At 53.2% G+C, this 22,690-nt stretch overlaps 4 protein-coding genes across 4 annotated transcripts; 2 read left to right on the forward strand and 2 right to left on the reverse strand.

Moving 5' to 3' along the window:
* Window positions 1–118: 118 nt before the first annotated feature.
* NCLIV_041070 (hypothetical protein) lies at window positions 119–2,477 on the reverse strand (the record flags this gene model as incomplete). Its single annotated transcript, XM_003881016.1, has 3 exons — window positions 119–196; window positions 305–571; window positions 1,599–2,477. The coding sequence occupies 3 exons, from the start codon at window positions 2,475–2,477 to the stop codon at window positions 119–121; spliced, it is 1,224 nt and encodes a 407-aa protein (XP_003881065.1).
* A 5,817-nt stretch (window positions 2,478–8,294) lies between these two features.
* Window positions 8,295–9,842, forward strand: NCLIV_041080 (putative ribosomal protein L21; the record flags this gene model as incomplete). Its single annotated transcript, XM_003881017.1, has 3 exons — window positions 8,295–8,540; window positions 8,959–9,171; window positions 9,624–9,842. 3 exons carry the CDS (start codon window positions 8,295–8,297, stop codon window positions 9,840–9,842), a joined length of 678 nt encoding a protein of 225 aa, XP_003881066.1.
* Window positions 9,843–11,633: 1,791 nt separating this feature from the next.
* Window positions 11,634–13,257, reverse strand: NCLIV_041090 (hypothetical protein; the record flags this gene model as incomplete). Its single annotated transcript, XM_003881018.1, has 3 exons — window positions 11,634–11,795; window positions 12,204–12,302; window positions 12,895–13,257. 3 exons carry the CDS (start codon window positions 13,255–13,257, stop codon window positions 11,634–11,636), a joined length of 624 nt encoding a protein of 207 aa, XP_003881067.1.
* A 1,878-nt stretch (window positions 13,258–15,135) lies between these two features.
* NCLIV_041100 (novel protein (Zgc:66430), related) lies at window positions 15,136–16,439 on the forward strand (the record flags this gene model as incomplete). Its single annotated transcript, XM_003881019.1, has 2 exons — window positions 15,136–15,555; window positions 16,020–16,439. The coding sequence occupies 2 exons, from the start codon at window positions 15,136–15,138 to the stop codon at window positions 16,437–16,439; spliced, it is 840 nt and encodes a 279-aa protein (XP_003881068.1).
* Window positions 16,440–22,690: the final 6,251 nt, after the last annotated feature.

Consider the following 22,690-nt stretch of genomic DNA (forward strand, 5'->3'; position numbering starts at 1 on the left):
TAATCGGTTTGTGATTAGTCTCTCTTCCCGCAACCATATTCGGTAGTGGATAATTTCACCTGATGTCAAACGGCTCCTGTTGCAATTGTAAAAAAATCACTCGCTAGGAGGCCTCTTGCTACATGACGATCTGCCAGTCGTCACCTTCGTGACCTCCTTCAAGCTCGGATGGAAGAGAAGCTGATTCGAAACGAGACTGCGAAGAAAAGGAAAGACATCGAAATATTCTCCGTGGCTAGGGGTGCACAACTTCCTTGGTGGATTCGCGAGTAGCCTAGACGGCAAATTGCATCGTGGAACATACCTGAATCTGGAAATCTGCTCTCGGAGCGAACCAGGTTGTCGCTGTCAGAAGCGTGCACTCGTCTCCATAATTCGGGTCAAACCGGAATTCATAGAACACTCCGTTAGGGTGGAGCAAGTACAAGTGATTCGACCGCTCTCCAGCAAACGCGCAAAGGGGGCCGACAATTCTCGAACCGGGGGTTCTGACGTCAATCGATTGTTGGTCGGTTGGTACATGGAACTGCGCGAAGCTTCGGACCGCACTGAAATAACGGGGAAGTACACCCTGCATGCCACTCATACACAGAGACATTATTGCTTGATAAGTCACTGATGGCTACTGTTGCTTTGTTTTCCGAAGTGAAGATTCACCCTGAGCGCACTCACCTTGATGGCATCATGAACTATCTCTTTGGACGCATCGTACACGACTGCTGTTAGCTCTTTTCCAACGGAAAGCGCCTGTTGAAGAGGTACCCCGCTGGAACCACCCCGGTACCCGTCTCCCTCGGAAACATGCCGGAGCGTGCCTCCTATGCAACTCCCCGATTTACTCTGCCCATATGTACTTTCTGAATGCACGTCTCCCGATGAGTCCGCAGAATTGCCGTGAGGACACCGCGAGGCATTCATGCACTCCTCAAAGCTACATTCTGCCTGAGAATGTTCGGCATTAGTCGACCTCGTCCTGGCCAGACGGGTCTCAGCATTACCACAGTGGTCCAGTTTGAATATATGGACAGTCGGAGACGAAGACGCGACAGCAAGAAAGAGACCATCGGCACGCAGTGCAATGCAACTGATAGCGTAACTGTGCGTTCCTCGACGCAGTTCGTGAAGTATCTGGCCATCCAGCGTGGAGAAAACACGGATTACTGTTCCTGTTTCGCTCGCAGTTGCGATCCAAGTTCCCTGGTCATTAAAAGACAGTGCTGCCAACGCGCTCTGATGTGCTTGAAAAACATGGCTTTTCCGTTCCCCCTCCGAGGTCTGTATTCTAACAGCCCCTGCGGCAACAGCTGGACACCCGACAATCCACTGTTCTCGTTCCCGGCCTGCAGCTATGATGCAGAGACCACGTGGATTCGCCCCCGTGTGGATAATGTTGAAGGGCCGCATTTGCTCGCTCTGATAGATATAGATCTGAAGCGAACACAGGAAGCACACCAGTTCCAGAGAAGTTCTGTGTCAATCCAGGAAATCATCGGAAACCTGGAACCAAGTGACTCCACGCAGCCTGGTGCCTTGACTAAGATCTACAAGTCTGTCTCCATCGGTGCTATTGTACCACTCACTGCGCATCGCAAGCTTACCGAATATTCAGTCACCACAGCCAGAATCTCCCGTCCCAAACAGATGTTTTTCACCGCTTGACGTGCCCGGACCTCTCCTATGAAGTGCCGTTTTTGGTCGTCCCAGAGTTTGACCTTCTTCGGGTCTGCTCGACTGACTAGAGCGAATACATTTGTTCTGAACAGCATTCCTGCCACCTCATAACATCCTTCACCCCACGCTGGCAACTCGCGGCGCATAAACTCGGAAAGGGGAGCGCATGTGAACACGCGAAAGCCCACAGACGTGGCACACACGAAACAGGTATTGTCTTGGTTGAACGAATATGACTGCAAGTACACAGGCTCCACTCCTCGATTATTTACTTGCTCTGTGACAGGCACCTCCACCTCCTGGAGTTGGCAGGAACTCTGAGGAAGACAGTGATGATGAAACGATGAAACACGACAGCTTGGTGCTACAGTGCTCTGCGAGGTGCCAGGGGACTGCGCAGGATCATCGTTGTTGATCATGCCCACCCCTATATCCGGACTCTCAGCCTCTCCCGTTTTGCCCTGTGAGAGCCCTGCGTCACTCCCTTCCTGTGTTATTGGCCCCTTCTTCACGCGTCGATTTTGCGGTAGGAAGTCAGCGTCCTCAGTTGAGGGGCAACCGCCTGAGTCTGACCCATAGTCCTGTCCATTTTTTGCCCGCGAAACCGTGAAAATGTACGTAGCCGGGGTCTCCTGGACGTTGCCGTCCACCACTGTATCGAGACTCGGCCGTGACTTCGCACTAGCTTCCGGAACCTCAACGTTCGTGGCTGCTGCAGTGCTCATGTCGGCAGATACATCCACGCAACATTCCGCGGTTCCACGAATCTCACAAGAGAGCGGTTCCCGAAGCCGTTGACGACTCATGCTTGATCTGTTTCAAAGAAACGCTACAGGTAGTCATATACACTCAACGGTGAGAAGGGGAAAAGAAAAGAACAGTTGCACCCGTTCAGAAAAATTCGGGTGAATGACTGCAGGTCTTTCTTGTTGCTTCGAAACAGATCGGGTGGACGGGAAACCGCCACAAAAAAGCGGGAAGACAAGGCAGGATCGCGAGGCTATACACGATAACCGCCAAGGCAGCAAAGAAAAGCTCCCGCCAGTGAGTGAATGGCAGTCGAGCGAGCCAAAACACACGCTGACCTTAGAACGATGGAGTGAGCCGACATGCAATGAGACAGAGACGGGTCATGTGCATGCGTCTCACTTGCATGCCGCTTACCTATGCCCCCTGACTCAAGACTACGGGGCAGTCAGAGTTCCCAGATTTCCATCGGAGCAGACACCGCTACGCTTTTCTGTAACGAGTACGTGGAAAAGTACCAACAGCAGCGCTTGCTTGTGGCAGTGTGTATTCGCTCCGGCGAGGTCTGACATAGCCTTGCAGAGCACGGCTTCCTACGGGGAGTTGCGGTTCCGTATGCTCAAGACAGATGGCTGCAGGATCATGAGTCAATCTCAGTGAGGCAGAGGCAGCCGCGGCTGGTGCGATACCTTCACTGGTCTCACAGAGGCAAGAACCAAGCATGCGTTCAGGTAAACTATTCCGATCTTCCATCGTGAGACTCTGAGTATGGCTGCGTTACGAGGGAAGCCTAGGCCATGTTGGTGTGATAAGAGGAAACTGCAATTGACATATTTCAGTCCTGTTGGGATTCCCTCTCCCGCGCTGTGCCTTTCCGAGTTAGAACGCCAGCAGTAGCATGTGACTGCAAGTTTAAACGGCACCTGCCGGCTGCAATGTTTGCATCGCGGCACCGTGGGGCGAAGTGACCATGTCCCACTCAATTTTCTTCCTGTCTCCGCATCTTGCACGTGATCGCGTCACAATGCATCAGCACCGGTGAAACGCTATAACTGGAATAATTCGTTGTGTTGCATGTGAGTGATTTCTCTCCTCGTATCAGGCTTGAAATGAGCTGGATACTCAACTCGTCCACAGTGACTGCTGCGCCATCCGACTCCTTCACGTGGCCTCGTCACCGACAATGAAAGTACTTTACAGAGCTGATAAAGGTCTCTGATTCTCCTACCTCACCCGGCCAGGGAAGCGGGCAGACCAAGGGTAGTGACGGACCGAATCTCTTCGGTCCTTCCTGCGTTTTGCATGCACGAGTAAGGAATGCACCGTCTGGTCCACAAACGCTCGTTCCAGTCCTCGCGATGCGTCCTTCAGAGTACACGCAACCACTTAGGAAATTGTACTTGTTGTCGTAGCCAAGATTCCCTTCTCGAGCAATCTCTGTTTTCTGGCATGTCTATGGATACCTTAAGCTGCCGGATGGGGTGTGGAATCGCAGGCACCGACTCCACCGCTACTTCATCACTGGTTTCGCTGTGCTTCCTGCCGAATGAGGCATTGTCAACATACATTATTCAAGTGAATGTGCCTGTTACCTTCGCCTTAAAAAACGCGTGCTTAATTGTGACATTACCTATTTGTAGACAGGGACTACGTAGTCTTACTGCCAAGCGCCACGCATGCTCCTATGCTCCTACACACAAGCAGCTACAGCATAACTAGTCAGTTTTTTTTCTAAGCGGGCAGCGCAGCTTGTGCCGGAACACATTGAACTTCCGACTTTGTGAAGTGGCCTGCGACGCGGCATTAGGCTCTAACCTGACCCAAATTGAGGAACCCTTCAAGGAGGAGCACGATCTAGTTCAGGTGATGTTCTTCACCAAAACTGTTCCAGCTTGTTGTCAGCCGGCCTACCGCATGGCGCGATCGGACAATCGTCGTAATCCCTGATATGCGGGGTGGCCTTCAGCCATGCCATATCGAGGTTATTCGGAAGTGGCCGAGAAACAAGACCACGTCTCCAAGGCCGCCCCGAGCAGTTTCAGTTCCTCAGCAGTAGCCGCTGTACCAGAGCACCCTGGGGGCTCCATTTGGTCCCCAGCATTATTGTCTACTTCCTCCAGGATACACAGCATCTCCTTCGCAGGCTTAATTTCATCCAACAGGGCACACGAAAGGGTCTGTCACTGAGCCACAAAGATCCCACTCAACTGTATGGCATATTGTTTCGCTGTGCGCGTCTTTAGTTGAAACAGATAGGCAACGGTTACGGTGGCCCTCCGACTTTTCTTATCGTTCCTGAAGAAAGTGGTCGCCACAGAGTGCATGTCTTGGGGCAGCGCGGTCTGTAGCAGAAAGCTTCCGAATCGACACAAAACAGACTTTTGCACTGCATGAAGGACGGTGCTAAGCAGCGCCTGCTTTCCTAATTTCCACGATACGAGGCGACCGCCGGGACAGGGCTGGTTCACAAGGGGTTGGCGAAAGGGGCGTTTGTGAGACTTGCGGGGAAACAAGATGTCAGATAGAGCACACGACCGCGACACAAGCGACCACCCTCTGTGATATCCCCAGGCCACAGGCATGTTTAGCTTCAAATCGCAATCTATTCTGACTTCTTCCCCCTACTCCCCCCCCCCCCCCCCCAATCAGATTTGCGCTGTGGATGCTAGACGACGCGCCTCTTTTCGTTGACACATCACTATGTCATATTTAAAGAAGTGCCCTAGTACGTTTTTACCCTGAATAGTTTTCCACAGAGGGTATCGGAAAGGTGTTTGAGCGGCGTTGCTTGCCGTCGGCAGAACTGGCAACTCCAGAATTTCGACTTTGAATTTCACTGTCCATGCCGAGGAAATGCCGTCTCATATGACATTTCATCGTGTTTAGGACACAGAAACCCCTTGGGAAGATCCGGAGTGATTCACCAACAAGCGTCGTCATTTTTTTTACCAGGTGCCCCCTCCCACCGTTTCCACGTCGCCGCTGGACATCTGCATCTCTACTGGTGGCGTCGAAAGCACCGTCTACGTTTCCTGCATCACACTTTCGTATTCTCCTATCCCCTGTCTCTGCTAGATTTGGAATCATACGGCAGAAATCTTTCTCTTCGTATGTTCCGCAGCCGACCGGGCTTCTTACCGCCCAAACGCATGAAGCAGCCGAATGGAACACGGCGGTACGCCGGAACTCACATTTTGCGTCCGTAGTGTAATATTTTGGACTACTTTACTACTCGAATAACCAATTGTGGGGTTTAAGACGTAATCTATCTGCAGATATACGCAAAAATCTCATTTCCATGTTGCGTCTGAAAGAAGACACAGACCGGTCTGCGATTTGCTCTACGGAGACACAGACAGCCTGCCTGTGCTGCGCCAGTTGGCGGCGAGTAGAAACACTTGCAAGAAAGAGTTCTCTCTTCAACAGGAAAGATATAGACCAGAACTTGCGGACAAGACGAAGGTGGGGCACCACTTCGCGACTAGAAGTGGGAGGATTCGCCAGTGTCATGCGATAGAAGCTTGCAGCGGAGACGAGGCATGCACGAAACGTGTGCGACTACCGTTAACACATACAGAGATGGGACTGTGGAAAAAGGTAGCAGTGGCACAAAAACAACTCGTGACAAAACTTCCGGAGGCCGGAAGAAGAACAACGGAAGAGAGACGATTGCGAACCATTAACGCGAAATGAAAGGAATTGCTCAGCAGAAACTCTTGAGGAATAGAAGAAACAACAAAGCCGCGCTGGCGACTTTTCGACACAAGCGCCTGGTCACGTCTAACGTAAAATTGCGGAATTCCCGTTTCATTCATGTCTCTGTCTCTGTATGCGTCATACCTTTCCGTGAAGAATCCTGTTTTTTTTCAAACGGACCATAATCTTCGCAACACGGAATGGGTGCACTTCTGCTTTCTTCTTTTTCACTTAGGCTGTGTATTTCTCACCCCTCGCCTACGAGTTCTGAACTCTTCCCCGTGTCAAACACCTGCGCGTGAAGGAGAAGCCTTAACAGGGAAACGACACAGACACGCCATCTACGCTCCACCACTGGAGCAGTTTGTGAAAGGCATTAGGAGCTGCTTGGCGTACGAGGGGGGCACATCAGCCGTCGAGTCATTCCACGTTCGAGCTTCCTGTTTCTGCCCGAAAGGAAAACAGAACGAGAGAGAGCGATGGGCTGTCTCCTTTAGAGGGGTTCGACGACAAAGGAGCGACACGAACAACGTAATTCTCTTGTTCTCAGCCATCGTACCGTTTCCCCATCATCTTCCTTTTCTTGAACGGTTTCAGAAGGCCTCAGTAAACTTGCCATGTCTTCGTCTTCTCGTCATCCCGATGGTCCTTCGGCCCCGCTCACGCGAACAGTCCGGTTCTATGCAGCAAAGAGTCATGCTTCTGTAGTGTCTCATTCCTATTCCTTTTTGTGTCTTTGCCACAATGAAACAGCGGCATGTCCTGTCCCTTCTAGCCGCCTCGGTGTAGTTCGCGCAGGGGTGACAACCGGAAAAAGAAATGTGAGGGAAGGCTTCGAGAACGGGGAGCTACCAACAAAACCCGTCAGTTTGGGTAATGCCTCCGCTTGCCAGGGGACAGTCATCCTTTCTCCCGCCATGGGATTCCCTTTTTTCCGTGGTTTCCACCCTCGTCATTCTTCAAACGCTCTGCCACGCCGTTTCCTCGGACCTACACCAGGACAGCTCTTGCTGGCCTTGATCGTTTGTGGCGCTCTCGCGTGGTTTCCTGCTACCTGTCACGACTTCCCTTTCTCGTCTACAAAGGGTCTCCCGCTCTGTCTTTCTCCCCCGTTTCCTTCCTCCATCTCTCCTGTCTCTTTTCTCTCCGATGGTCGGCCGTCTCGGAGGTCTCCTGCCTCAAAAGCCGCGGCCTCATCTCTGCTTTCGCAGAACCTTTCCGGTCGTGTCCTTCGCATCCGAGGGCGAAGTAACCTACCAGAGAACTTTCCTGGAGACAAAAGACGAGCCTGTACAGATGCACAGAGCGACCGTGTCTTTTTTGCGAACCTAACGAAAACTCAGGATGACAAACACACACTTCAGACGCACACGCACGCCCATCAGAGGGACACCACTCGTGCTTTCGTGTCTGCCTTTGTGTTTTGCAAAGCTGGGGAGCAAGGAAAGGAGCTGTGCTCGTTTGGACTTTGTGTGACAGAAGGACGACACCTCTCCGCCAGCCGTTTCGTCCGATGGACTCGTTGCCTGTCGGACCCATTTCGACTGCCTCCACAAACTGATCCGTTTCCCTTTCGCCTTGCCTGTGCTGCCTCGCACTCGTCGCCTTGTTCTCTCCGCGCATCTGGTCACCCTCCCGTTGGGCTGTCTTCATCCTCATCTTGCGGCGCCTCCCCGGGGTCCTTCGTCTTGACGTCCTTCTCGTCTTCTCGCTCTTCCTCTCCCCCTTGTGTGCGTTCCTCTCGCTTCTGGGCGAGTGATTTTCTTTTGTCTCCTTGCCCCCCTTTGTTTTGGGTGTCTTGCTCTGTGTTTTCCGACAGCGGTGACAGTCTCAGTTGCGACTCGCTCGCTGCGTTATCTTCATCCCGCTTGCTTGCTTCTTCCTTACCGTCTGCATATCCGTCTTTGGTGTCTCCCTCTGGCCCGTCTTCCCCTGCTCTTCCTCCGCCCGAGACTTTCCCTCTGTTCCCTCCGACCCGCCGATTCAATCCCGAGAAGCGGCAACCTTCCCGGGAACACGGAGAAGTGGAGGAGACGGCGACAGAAGACCAGGGATGCCAGCGGTCGAGCCCCCGAAAGGGGGCTGAGCCAGCAGACGAACCAGGAGAAAGAGAGGCGGGCGAAAACCAAAGAAAGGCAAGACCCGCGTCTCCCCCCTTCCTTCCCGCTCAGCACAGAACCATGTTTCCTGTGGTGTCTCCTGCACAGCAGAAACTGCTAGACCTTGCGGATCATAAAGATCGGAGTGGATCTTTCTTTGTTGCCCACATAGGCGGCACACAGCTCATCATGGAGAGGGGAAGGTTCTACGACTTGAACCGCATTCATCAGAGAGTCGGCGGCCGCATCCACCTTCACAGGATCATCTGCTACCAAGCCCCTGATGGGGAATTCTGGTTGGGAAGACCCTACCTTGAAAACGTCCGGGTGAGAAGCAAAAAGGCATCGGGAAGTTTGTCAGGAGTGACGCCTACCCGGGTGTCGAGATACACGTACGGCGCAAGGCACGCGACGCGTGGGCTCTGGGTAACGACAGGGATGAGAAACGCCACCTGGATGTACATCGGCGTCAACGATTGTACATCGGTCCCCGAATTCGCCTTTACGCCGATGTATATATATATATATATATATATATTTCAGATAGATACAGATACATATATTGGCGTCTTGAGGGGCACTTGTCGCCGCGCGTCTACTCCTCAGCAAAGCAAACGCTTTGCGTTCTTGCTGTGGCATCGCTACTGTCTTCCGTGGGTTCGACGCGAGCTCGTGGACGATCGTATCGGGGTGGTTTTGGCGGCCTCGAGGGATTGTGCCGTTCCTGTTCCCGTCTGTGTTTCAGGTAACGGCGACGGTAGAGAAGCATTTTCGAGGACCGAAGATGTATATGGCAAAAGCCCGGCCAAAGAAGTGGCGGAAGTATTTCTCGCATCGACAGGACCTGACGCGAATTCGAATTAACGAGGTGGAGTTGCTGCGAAACCCTGGCGAAGCGGAATCGTCCAGTGTGCCTCCCAACTTCACGACAGACAACCCGATTTACACAGCCCTGATGGTATGCGGAGACCTACGAAGGAAAGAACACTTTCCTTGGTGTGATAGTGGGCCAGTTCCTCCGTTGACGAATGAGGCACCGCAGCAGTTGCAGTGCAGCTACGAGCTGTGCATCGGAATCGCTCGACGTCGCGCAGTTCTAAACGTTTTATGGCCAAAAGTAGACCAGAGATGGCGTGCTGTTGTATGGATTTAGTCTCCGTCAAGACGCTGTTTCTACGTTCCACGATGCGCGCGATCGTCGCGCGTGCAAGGCAGACCCCTCGCAATCCTGCCGGGGGCTGTGCGGGAAGCAACGGTTTCATCTTTTCAGGACGAAAGAAGAGCTGACTCTCTTCAGATGATGTGCTGATAAACACCAAGGGGATAACCGATTCGTGAATTGCACACCCGGCGTTTCGTCTTTCTGCTCCGGGCGACTTGCGGTCCTCTCTGTGTTTCTCTTTTTTGCAGGCGAGCAAACTGTTTCGGAAACCAAGTACCGTGCTGCCACGCATGAAGCGTACATTCATGCGTTTGGCGCCAAGGGAAGAGTTCCCGCTCGTCGGCGAAGACCCGTTGATGAATTTTGACCCGGTCGTTAACCGCCTTCTTATGGACCGCCTTCTCGCTGGCCACTCGGAACTATTCCCCCTCCTGCGCCCCGACAAAGACATGGACAACTCACCATAGGCTCCTCGAGAAGGGGAAAGGCCGCGAGAAGTGTCTTCTGTTGCACTGTAGGGAGACAAGACCAGCCCGTGAACTGTTTGTCCCAAGGGGTGATGAGTCATCATCCGTTCGATAGGGGAGACGGAAGACAACTGATCTGATCGACAGGCGCTTTTCGCAGTGACGGCTAGGGAGACGTAGGCAAACACAGGAGCGCGTGGTTTTTGTTCATATGGAAGACAAGTCCGAGACACTCTTCACTCCTGTAGAAAGGGTATTCTGTCTTTCTTTCCTACGCCGTCAACGACAGGTGAACCGTGAAAAGTTTACTTCTCGTGGAAGGGCTAGCTTTTGCTCCATTGAGCTGTTTCCTTGTGACCCGTTTTCCCGGGCGTGGAATCCGAGACACCGTCGGCGTGAAAGGCTCCGTCAGAGGGAAGCAAGCAACCTTCTACATCCACTTTTGCGTTCCATAGACGATGGTATATAGAATTATATATTTTATGTACGTCTTATATTTGGCAGTGTATACTGACGCATGTGTCTGCCGGTGTGTGTGAACTCATATACACGCGTATGTATATCAGTGGCCTTTTGCAGCTATAGATAAATCTGTTTCCTTTTGAGCTATTGCAGGCAAAAGGAAAACGTTGCCTTTTGCCTTCTTGTCAATTTCGTCCCAGGTACAGAGTTTCTTTCTGTGGAGAGGAAGTGAAGAGTCGTTTGTGACAAAGAAGGGCGCGGTGTTGACAAGAGAACGGAGGTGGACTTGACAGACATGCTCTCCTTGGGTAGCTTCGAGCGCCGAAACACTGAGTCACTTTGTTCCCCTCTGTCTATCTGTCTCCACTGCGTTTTTTCCTGATTCTTCCCCCATTCACTCACGTGCTGTTTCTCCCTCTGCCGCTCTCACTGCGTGCGGCGCCCCCGACGGAGTCTTCAGTACTGGAGAATCGAAGTCACCATCTACCGGTGAAGAAATTCGCATTTTCAAAAGATGGTGCTATGCCAAACGAAAGCTCTGATGCGTCACAAACTGCTTCACGCAAAACGACAACCGGGCGTTTTGCGCAAGAACATCTACTGAGTTGCGGGCCAAGGCGTGGATCCTTGGATAGCACAAGTAGCAAAGTCACTGCCCAACGGATTTCGCTTTCCATGAGCATTTACTTTCCCCGCGCTCTCCTCGCTGATACTTCAAAAAACAAATTTGGGGGGAGCAGTGCGTGGCCAGTGTGTGGAACAGCGTTTCAGGTATAAAATGCAGGGACAGCCAGACCGGGATAACAGGAACGTTTCAGCCCCGATGTTGTCGTTCCTGTCTTGCCCACTAAGCCGCCCCCCCCCCAGAGGAAGGAACGGGGAAGAGGCACTCCACGGCTGACACAGAAATGCTTTAGAAACGAACGTAGAACATATATGGAGTGAGCAGGGGGAGACAAGGAGCAGCAAGGGAACAGCGTGAAGCCTCTTCTACGTGCTTCGTAAGTGGTGCCCGCCTGCGACTGCATTCTTAGTCTCGGATGGCAATAGCACACACCGTGGGCGGGGCGCTTCGAAAGGAAATTGTGGAAGAAAAGCACAGCAACCTTTGTTGAGAGATCTGCGACTAGGGCCGTCTCGAACAGCAGGCAAAGACACACAGGAGAAAGACACTGCTCTCCTCCGAAAGCCAGAGAGACCTTCCTGTGTCTCTCGCGGAGTTGTTCACCTGTCTTGCAGCGACTCGAGGGACAATGACCATACCGGTCGCTGCCTCGAGATACAAAAAGGACGAAATGCCACCAAAAGAGCCTGTCTCGCTCTCCTTCGTTAGTCGTCTTCTGGCCACCGGACGGATGCCCACCGGCGGAGAAGCTGGGCGGAATCACAAGGGAGCGTTGGTCTTTGTAAATATTCATTCACGTGATTATGGGCATCGCAGGTCCACAGCGAGAGGGAGGTTCTCCCGCCAGAGACGACCGGGGGGTGAGTCTGTCGACAGGAAACAGAGGAAGCGACACATGCAAGGCAACACATAAAAGCTGTGCATATAAGAAAGGCACACGCCCCCGCAGTACAAAAAGGCCGGGGAGCACGCCCGCTCAAAGGGTGAAACAGTCAGGTAGGGCAAGATGTGGAAATCCTGCCGTACTGACCAGAGGCACTTTGTGGAGACGACCGACACCGAAGAAGGAACGAGAGAAAACGCCAGCAAAAACTTGAGAAAAGAACCCACTGGATCGATCAATTTGTGTAAGACACGGGAAGTGGACCAGATCCGGGTACGCTAAGAAAATGACAGGAGACACGATGCTGCCACAGGAAGCCTTCTTTCACTGTTGTGCCCGGCGCGCACTACGTGGCACAGATGTAAGGGCCGTTTGCAGCGTATGTGCTTGCCTGGAAGTACGGTGCAAAGTGCGTGCGGCAATGGACGCAGGGATAAAGAGCGAAGAAGGATCTTAACCACTCTCGTCTCTTGTGCTGGTCTACCGTTGACTGAACCACACAGAGAAAAGGAGTACAAAACATCTTGGCGCGGCACGTGAACGACGGCGGAGCGTCGCACGCGAGCGGAAAGAAGAGTCAGGGGAAACGGTACTTGAAAGGAAAAGGCCACGCAAAAGCGACCCCTAGGCCACGGGAAGATCCCACACTCCCGCCGAAAGAGCGGACAAACCCGGGCCGGGGTGCACAAAAAGAAGGGAAACTGCACATGCAGCACACCGTTTCGTGCATCGGAAAATCTGGACAGCAGTGAGGACGTGCGCAGCTCCTGCGCTGGGCCCAAGTCCTCGCCGCAAACGAGGCTCCTCTTGGAGACAACACGCCGTTCGCAGGGAGGGAGAGTTCTTCTGCCCACTACAGCAACCCGTGTGCGGCGCAGCCTAACCTCCTGGAGACCACGCGTCTACGGCCCCGCGCACCGAGGCGCAGAAATTCTTCCCAGCTTGTTCGACGTTGCCTTTACGCTTCTCTCTGGCGCACGCCGCAGCTGGTACGAAGTCGCAGAGAGGCAGAGTCCCGCGGGAACTTTTTGGACGCAAGTGTGGAGAGGAGCAGCGCACATCCGAGTTCGGCATGGACTAACCTGGTCGTCTGTCCACGTCGCGGCGGAAGAATGAAGAAAGCCCCATGCAGCGCGCCCAATTGACATTCGATCAGGGGGATCGTCACCTTCGTCCATTTGCGCGTCCTCTGTTCCGATCCGGTCGCGGCAGGCAGCCTCTACGCACTGGTCGAGTTTCTGCGGAAACACTTGCGAGGCAAGCAACGCAGCAGCTCTGGACGACGGGGCTTCTGACGCACGAGGCGCAGCTGGAGACGGGGTGGTTGCTGGCACGCTTCCGCTCGCCTGTCTCCCGCTTGAAGAATTCAAAGAAACAGCAGTCTCCGAATCTTCCGACAGCGAAGAGGATACGTCCCCCTCCCGACGAGAGGACATCATGCCCATGCAGACTGTGGAATTGACCTCCGGGTACAGGAGTACGGCCCAAAAGAAACTACGCCTTTTTACCTTCCTTATCGCCCGTGTGCCCCCCTAGAAGAGCGCAAAGAAAGAGTCTCTTCGGCAGCGGCTGCTGTCGGTCGTCCCCTTCCCTTCTGCTCCACTTTTGTCAGTGAAAAAGCGACGGCTGCAGTACACCAGACGACGCTCTTAGCAGTTGGCCTCCCATGGCCAGCCTCCTTTTCTCCTGCACTAAACTTCCGCAGCAGTCTCTCTTCCAATGCTTCTTCGCGCTAGCTGGGTTAGCGGAGATAACCGTGTGTCGCGGGGCAAATAGCCGTGTTCTGAGGCAGATGCGAAAAAATGGGAGTTCCCGACGGCACGTCGATGACTGCAGAGTCACGATTGCCTCTGAGTACAGGAAAAGCACCGAACTGATTTCATAAAGGGGAAGAGTTGCAAAGAGAGTCTGACTGGTGAAGCATCATGCTGTGCTGTTGACGCGCATGTACCTGCGCGCAGCGGTAGCCGCTTGAAGGCTCGTCGTCGCTCTAATGGACGCGTCTTGCAAAGAGATGCCACAATGGAAACAGAACACGCAACACGGCGAAAACCTATATGTCCTCACTACGTTCTTTACCGTCTAGCTCAGAGATATCTGGACCTCTGCCGCTAACGACGGCAAACAGACCCAGCGTTGCAGGAGATCCAGCGGTGAGCCGGAGGCTGAGTGTGAAGCGCTGTCGCCTCCGTTCCTGGTCGCCACATCAAAGACCATTCTACACAGCACGTAATCGCACTTCGGAAAGTTCACAGAGCTGGCTTTGAGGATTTTAAACATTCAACCCCTGTCCTCGGGCGGCTGCGATTCGTATAGCCGAGAGCTGTCTCTCGCGCGTCGCTCATCGCGTCGTCGCATCGTCCGCACGCATGCGGCTTATAGTCAATCCCGGATTTTCTGTACGAGCAACTGCCGTTCTGCGCCGCCCTGTGTGTGGCTCTGGAAAGGCGGTCGAGCGAGAGTCACTAGCAGGAGGCGAGCAGAACCACCATCGTGCAGGGTGAGGAATCGTGGCAGCTCTGGCCTCTCTGCTTCCGCCGCCTTCGCTTTGGGAAACGGCGCCTGGTCTGTGTGCTGATGCCGACGGACGATGGTACAGGACGGTCGTCCGTGTACTGCTGGGGGGACTACCCTTTTCCCCTCTCGGTTTACCTCCGTCCTTCCGACGCGAGAGACGTTCCACTGCCCATATACCACCAAGTGCTTAGGACCACCGCGCTTTTTGCGTCACGCCCGGCTTCCGTAAAACCACGCATCCCACGGTTCCTCTGAGGTCCGAACGCCCTCGGGTTCCTCGACATTGTCGCGTTTTCGTCGGAACGGTGTCTCTGTGGAAGACGACTCCCCCGTTGACACTGCCGGTCTTTGCGCGGCAACAACAGTCTGTTCATGCTGCCCCACGCTTTCTGCATTCAACATTGTTCTGCTGTAGACGGGTCTCCACCGGATTCCATCATCGAGGTCGACTGCTGTCTGTGCGTGTTTATTTTACGCGCGCGCGTCCACTGCGGTTTTTTTAACGGCGAAGAGTCTTGCATTGTGAGGCGGGAAAAACAACCGCTCGGGGCCAGAGGTTTGGCGGGGTGTATCGCTGCGCGTTCCGTCGCGAGTGGAAAGAGGATCACGTTGCAGGACTGCTGACTTCCTTTCTCGCTCAGGCTACACAGAGGGCGGGGTTCTACGTTTCGTTGCCCTGTGGCCGGCGCGTTTCTTCTCCTCAGGACGGCCTATTCGCAATCGCAATCGGGTGATCTTGCCTCGCCACTCCCTTCCACCGCAGCGCCATTCGCTTAAACCAACTCCTTTCGTTTGAAGTTCCGAAAATGAAGCGCCAGCAACCTGACAGAAACAACTCGGAGGCAGCGTGCCAAAAGCAGCGGCGACTGGAGGAGAACCCGGACGTTAAAGGAACGGGTTGCTGCTGCTCCTCTGAGGAAGCGGCTGCACTGTTGCAACCGCACATGCAGGATCTTGACGGCATTCAAGCTGAACTGCAAAAGCTCGAAGAGGAGTGCGCGAAGCAACAGATGGTTGTCCAGAAAGAGTTCGACGAGAAGAAGAAGCCCGTTCTCGTGAAGCGCCAAGAAATCATCGACAAGATCCCCGGCTTTTGGTGCCGATGCCTGCGGAACCATCCTCAACTTGCGTACCTTGTCGAAGAGGACATTCCCGTTCTCGAACATTTGAAGCGGATTGATCTGGATGACAACATTGACGAGCACGGCTCGTACAAAATTAAGTTCGTAAGTCTTGTCGCAGGAAAGGCAGAATTCTGGCACGATGTTTCCGCATCGCGTGTGTGGAAGCGGCCCTTTGGTTGCGTAGGTCGACCGCAGTGGTCTGCACAGGACATGCGCGTAGCGCCCATGTGTTGGATTCACGGTCTTTCCTAGATGCGAAAGAAGCGACGCAACGCGTCTTCTGTGAAAGCTGGGCGAACACGTGCAGAAGCAAGCGACCGCGAGCCAAATTCGACCGTAAAGTTACAAGTGGCGAGGACAAGTCAGGCATCGTACCTCCGGTTCGGTCGTCTATGGCGCATGAGGCTTTTTCGCAGAGACAAAGAGATCTATGTTTTACTGCTTGAGCTTGACATGGGCTTCCCGGGAAGGGATTCCAATCAACGGCAGTCTCGGACTGCGGACCGTTCAACGCGTTTCACACGCGGCGCGTGTAGGGCGTTTTTTGTTGTGATGGCTGTGATCAGACTTTCGACGAAGGCGCGAAAGCGTATATGGAGCCTTTGGTTTTGGAGAAGCACGTGCAGTTCCACAACGACCCGTGCTCCGAGGAGGTTGTGAGCGTGACAGAGATCACCTGGAAAGAAGGCAAGTCGCCCGTAGCGGCCGCAGAGGCGAAACGGGCGGGTGATGCGGAGGATGACATTGATGTGGTCTCCTTCTTTGAGTGGTTCACAAAGAAACCAAGCGAGGCGGCCGCTCGCCTGGAGGTAGGCGAAATCATCCGCCGGGAAATCTGGCATGCGCCGGTGCCCTACTTCCTCGATGAGGTGGCCGACATTGACGAAGATGACGACGAGGAGTTGAGTGATGACGAAGATGAAGAAGACGGAAGCGAAAACGCCAACGAGGGAGACGGCGACGAAGACGACGAAGGAGATGAATAGAGCACAGGTTTTGCTCGTGAAAGAATGACTGCGTGTCTCTCGGCGTAGAGTCCCCTTCCACGTTTCACGTGGCTTTTTCGTGCGTCGTCTCAGTTTCTGCATGCTGAGCAGCTGCGGATCTGGACCGAAAGGGGCTGGCACAGACGCGGGAACCAACGGGGCGATGTTACGTGGGTGACGCTAAATCAACGATATGTCGTCGTTACTGATGTTTGTTTCACACCGGCGGTGCAACGGTGGTACTCCGCTTGAAGGCGGCACACTGGCCTTTGCCGATATACAAAGATGCGTTCATGTATTGTGTTATAGGTTCCCGTGCTTGTCGGCATCCGTCACAAATTGCAAGTGTAACTCAATGCCCTAGAAGGCCAGATGCCGCGTCGTGAGGACGGGCGTTTTCTTGTCGGCTACGACCAGCAGACTCCTTCGTGCAGCCGCATGCTTCCGGGACTGCATGTGTTCCCGCACGGTGCGCTTGAATGGCAGAGGGGATACTAGGCTATTCTTTCGGAGTAGGCGCTCTTACGGAGGTCGTGACGGCGACGGATTGGACACGTTTCTGAGGTTGGGTGTCATTCTGCGTCGGCTGTCGAAAGCAACGAGTGCGTAGTGTAAGACTGTTCCAGGGTTTTTGCAGAGAATCGAGTGAAGTGAATGCGTGATATACCAAAGGAGCAGATGCCAGGTTGGAATGGGAAGAGCAACCCCTTGAATTAGGCAGTTTGGCTCTTTCCCCAAACCGTATCTTGTCCACAGTCAACTTTTTCACCCCAGGTGGGGTATTCTGTAATGCAATCAGACAGAGTAAAGTGGTGATTCCCCAACGGGAACCAGGTGGGCCTCCCCAGCTTCCGTTTATCCGGTTTTTCCAAACACGGTCGTGAACCTTACGGTTTCATGGTGTGGGCTGGGTTGCTAAATGAGGGCAGAACACTGAGTGGCAACGAAAGCAACAAACAATTCGGTGAAAGCGTCTCGCGCACTCGCAGAAAGTTACACGGCCTGTCGAACTTGAACAGTTTGCCGGGTGTTTTTCGGCAAAACTACTCACGCCATTCGTCGTTTTACGAGCAACTGGTGGTTTCTCACAGCACGGAAATGAGCAATGCACTTCTGCCGTGTCGTTGATGTCGTTTCAAAGCAACTGATTAGACGTATTGTGAAGACCCTCAGCCGGTTCGCTCGTGCTAGTTTAGTAATGAGGTGTTCTACTGTTAACCTGACGATATCTATGGGTAGGTCGAGTTCCGTGGTGTAAACACCATGAGCTTTGTCCTGCCCTGCGTGCCAGGAGTTCGGCATGCAGTATCCCTTTAAAGTTGACATACGGACGGTCAGTTTCACGTACTCGATAAGCAACTTCCCGTCCACTGCTAACCGCAAGCGCTGCCAGAACACCACTCTCCGGCTTCCACGTGTAACCAGTGCCAAGTTTGGCTGTTGTTAGGGAGTCCGGGCGACACTGAGCTGCTCTCAGGCATGCATGTTCCGATGTTTCCTAGAGGGGCGACTCAAAGTTCGCATAGACAGTGCAGATAGAACACATGGAGCGCCAATGTGCTCCGTGCTAACAGTGGCGTCGGGGCACTTGCTGCATTTTGCCTGGATCAGTTTCCTATCGTTGTTTCCCTATCGTGTTTAAGATGTCTTGCCTCTGTATGTCCTTTCCTCAATGGCACCCATGCACGTGGCGCTGTATATATGTGACCAGTTAAAGCATATACAGGATTGTAGACGTGGCCAACACACGCACGTGCAGTCGCTGCCTTGTCCCAGCTACGTACGAGCCAATAACATCAGGGAGCATTTAATTGACTTTCCGCCGACCTTCCAAAATGCACCAGAGGTCCTTCACTTCCGTGCACCAGAAAGCCTTCCATACTCAAACACATCCATCTAAGGTAAATGCATCCATTTATCACTGCAATGAGGGGACATCTTTCCGCTTGCCCAGTTGAGGCTATAGAACTGGAAGAACTGCTGCAGGCATTCAAGCTGTCACCCGGCTACCAAACCGTACAAGAAGATAATGCAGTGCCCTCCATTGTCTTTTACTCACGATTAGCCTCGTCGTTTCTACGGCCTTGCTGTCGCACCTCATTTGTCACGACGGTTTACTACACTGTATATTCTCGTCCCCAACTATAGACAGTTCCATTTCCCCGAGAACTGGCCGCCTGCTTGACTGCTGACTTTTCACCAGTAGCACCAAAAGATGACCACCACGCAGCAGCTGTACCATAGGAATGCGGAGGGCACGACTACGGAAATGATGGTAACCGCGAAAGACGCGCCTGCGGCGCTGCTCTAGGGCATGTACTGAGCGACAAGTAAACATATACCGTCGAATTGCAAGTGTAAATCGTGGAGGCATTACCAACTGCTGTCGTGCCGCCTCGAGGGTTCCTGCCCAGACGGTAGAGCAAAAGGTGCTAACGAACAGATGCGTTAAACGCGGATTTTCAACCACGGCTGCCGATATTTCAAGGTCCAGAAGGAACTGAGAGAAAACTGACGAAAATGAGACAGAAAGCGAGCAGAAAAATGACACCGAGAAAGCGGACGAGACGGAGCCAAATAAAAAGTGTGAGGACGGCTCGGAAAGGTAGACCGGAGACGTGAGGGCGGAGGATACCAAAGCAATAAGAGATTTTTCAAAAATATCCCCAATTCCTGTGTCCTCCCCTCCGTCCATAACACCTCCGTTAGTTCTATATGCTGTGCAGAACAGGGCTCTAAAAGTCCCTTGCAACGCTGTAGTTGATGTCCGGATGGAACACGAGAATGAATCTTGCAGCGCCCTCACCAGACAGGACGGAAGGCTTGGCTCTTGGCCAGCAGTCCCAACCAGGTCGCTCAGGCTCCTGTTTTCGCTTTCTGGAATTTGCGGAACACGTCTTCGCAAATGAGGAATAAAACAACAAGCATTTCCCTTGCTGACAGCGAGGCTCCCACGATTCCGTTGCCACACGCTGGTGCCACGGCGCCTTCTTGCAACGTACCATGAAGGGGTATTCTGAGGCACGATCTCCTTATGGAGATACCTCCTGATGTGGCTGCTTGCCAATCCTTTTTTCTCGGCGACTATGATTCCACCATAACGCTTACATGTATATGTTTCATGGTTTCGTGGCGTACAAGAATGTGACACGGCCGAACTCAGACAGCGGAAGGCATGCTTGGAGAACTTAGAGTTTGCTAACGGCAACAAAAAGCACTCGCTTATGGAGTACGTGAAGGAAGACAGGCAAGCACGGAGAACTTCGGATGAGAAATGAGGAGCCTGGAAAAAGGACAAACAGCCTTCCAGAAAAATACGGGTTGCCGCTTGAAAGCTTCTGGAAAAAAGAAAAAGTAAAAGGCTTTCGACAAACAGAAAGAAGGGCCCAGGTGTTTTTATATATTCGTTTCTCGTGTTCGGAAGCAATGTTTGTGACGCGCTCCTTATCAGCCCTACCACAAGCAAATTCCCTAGCGGGATGTCCTGGCCTGCGCCAATGAAGCGGGAGAACAGAAAGGAGGATAGGGAGCCCGTACCAACGCCGACACAGTCAGCCACAAAAGATCTCACACTCCATTCGCATGGATGTTTTAAAGCGGCCCGCGATACAACACGTGAAGCGCAATACACAGCAACCGCCGACGTCACGTGGTTCAGAAGCACCACCCACGGGGTGACTACCACGAAGAGCACGCCACAGATCACAGCTCCACACGCTTGAGATAGGAGGAACATGAACAAAACGAAGCCTCCCGAGATCAGTATGGCGGCGACTTCTCCAAGGATGACCACAGGTACAATATAATCGAAAACCACCCGCCACACACCCTCCCGAGATGAAACAACGCAAGTTGATATGTTCACTGTGGTCCAAGGTTTGGCCACGTCGCGAGTCATTTGATCTTTGACAAGAGTTTCCGGAAGACACGGTGCGCCGCCTCTAGCACTGTATGACAGTCCATGAACGGGATCAGTTTTCCGAATCATTTTTGTACTCCAGAAATTAGCACGCACAGTGAGTAAAAGGCTCTACAGGTCGAACGGAAGAAGACGAAGCACGAGTCTGTGGCAGGTAGGTAATGTCACTGGAGAGAACTCCCTCAAAACAGTAGAAGCGTTGTACGCAGCGACGAACAACGGTCGGAAAGGGTCCGCACCTGAAGGCCACAGGGTTGAGGAACGCTGTGAAAATATCGGAAACGTTACCGGAGCGAGGCAGGAACGACGTGCAAGGGACTGAGGCTTGACTGAGTGATCGACACCATTTGAACCGCTGGATACCATTGTGGACGGGGGATACTGTTGTTGGATCAGAAGCAAAAGACACAACCAGACGCTGTTCCGCCGCAAGGCATTCGCGATACACTGACACCCGGAAATACCGAGCGAGTGGACACTATTGGCCTATTCCTCCTATTCCCATGCTAGGTATTCGCCAGTATTATGTATGCCATTACTCAAGAACCTCCAGGTCGTCACTTCAGGAAGTGTACAATTCTTGAAGGTATAGGCAACTGTATCCAAGGCAGTCCATAACTTTGCTTGGCTGAACGCAGCTTCACAAAGGTCAACGCAGAATCACTTGAGAGCAAGAGAAGCCTTAGCTGCAGAATACTTGGTGGCATCTCATCACTGACCGTCTTCCAGCGTCGAAGCGAGCTACTTGTGCTCTGTTGTCCCGGCGTTGGCGCTCCCCAGATGTGTGTGCAGGCACTTGACTGCTAACCCGAATAAGCGTGAGCGGTGTGTGGTGGGGCGTGTGCGTGTCTACATGCGCTTACTGCACTGCACACCGCCTTTCAAAGGGATGGTGTCGAAGTCGGCACACCAAAGATGACCAGGCAGCAAGGCTAGCGCTCGAAGAATATTTGGAACTGCTTCACCGCATAGTGTCGTGAATCGCGTGCATGGTTTTGGCCGGTGTCACTATAAATCCGAAAGACAGCCCTACAGATCGTCAAGGCACGCTCCGGGGGGCGCTGCACCCTTTGGCAAACAGCGTGCACGGCTCATGTTCGAGGCAACAGCTTGTCTCCAACTGATTCGGGTGTTCGGTGCCGTTCGTGTGGTTTGACCGAGGTCTGGTTGGGCCGGAAGCTGCGGGAGCGCTGCGTTCCTCACCCAACTTCTCTCTGCATACGTTTCGCCTTATCTCAACTCCCATGTATCCCGTCGACGGGCGCTCACGCGGATCTCCAGGCAACAAGGACCGAGGAGACTCCTTGCACCGTAGGACCAGCTCTGAGCACCCTGTATCCGGTACCTACCACCACACACACCAGAGAATGCTGATAGACAGCTGGCTTCGCTTCCACAGCATGACTGGCCACAGTCTGCGACACAGATCTCCTTCCTTCGGCACAGCTATCCTGATGTGTACAGTGAGGATGGGGCTTCACTTGCCCGTTCTACGCAGTGGACAATTCAGGCGCCCATAGTGGCTTCGAGGTTTGCTGAGAGAATGTCAAGGTGCTTTCTTTCCAGCGTACAAGGGTGATCTAAAACACTTCAGTCGTTTATGATGCCAATCCACCACGTAAATGACTGCATTCTGATTTTTTCGCATCAGTGTCGCTCCGTCTCTCTGATGGAAACTGAGGCTTCTGATTGGTTGCTGGAGCGCAAACAGTCGCCCCCACCAGGATCTACCAGATGACGAAGGAGGGAGAACGAACTTGCTCGCGTTAACCACGTTTAATATTGGTCTCAGTAAAATTTGTAGTGCCGGTAATATTAAAAGCCTCAGTCTCTAGAATGCAAGTGAGCTGCAATTAGACGGAGGCCCGTCCGCAGAAGAACAGCGGAAGAAATTGTCAGGTAGCAGGGACAGCTGTATTCAAGCTCTCCAGAGGGCCTTCTTCATCCATATCTGACCATTCGCACCTATTGTGAGAGATGCAAAGTTTCCACCCAGCTGTGTTGTCGAAGGGCTGCATGGAATGGACGAAACGATGCTGCTCCGCGTCCGGCAGTGGGTCACCGCCGGTACAACGGGCTCGGTTGGCGGGAGGGGCTAAGATCTTCATCTCCCGTTCTTCGCATTGGGAGTGAAGTCACTGGTCATGTCTCGTTGTCGTCGAAGCGAACGAAGCATTCGGTTACTTTTGCCCCGTTACTTAGTTTGGCTTCTACCAAATATTCCACCCTGGTCGTTTGGCTCCAGCAGTTAATAGAATCCGCAGTCACAATGGGGCCTGAGCTTGTGCCACTACACCTGTTCTCCGAGCTTCCGTTACTAAAAGCGCCCCAA

This window comes from Neospora caninum, chromosome IX (assembly GCF_000208865.1).
Source record: "Neospora caninum Liverpool complete genome, chromosome IX".
Lineage (NCBI taxonomy): Eukaryota > Apicomplexa > Conoidasida > Eucoccidiorida > Sarcocystidae > Neospora > Neospora caninum.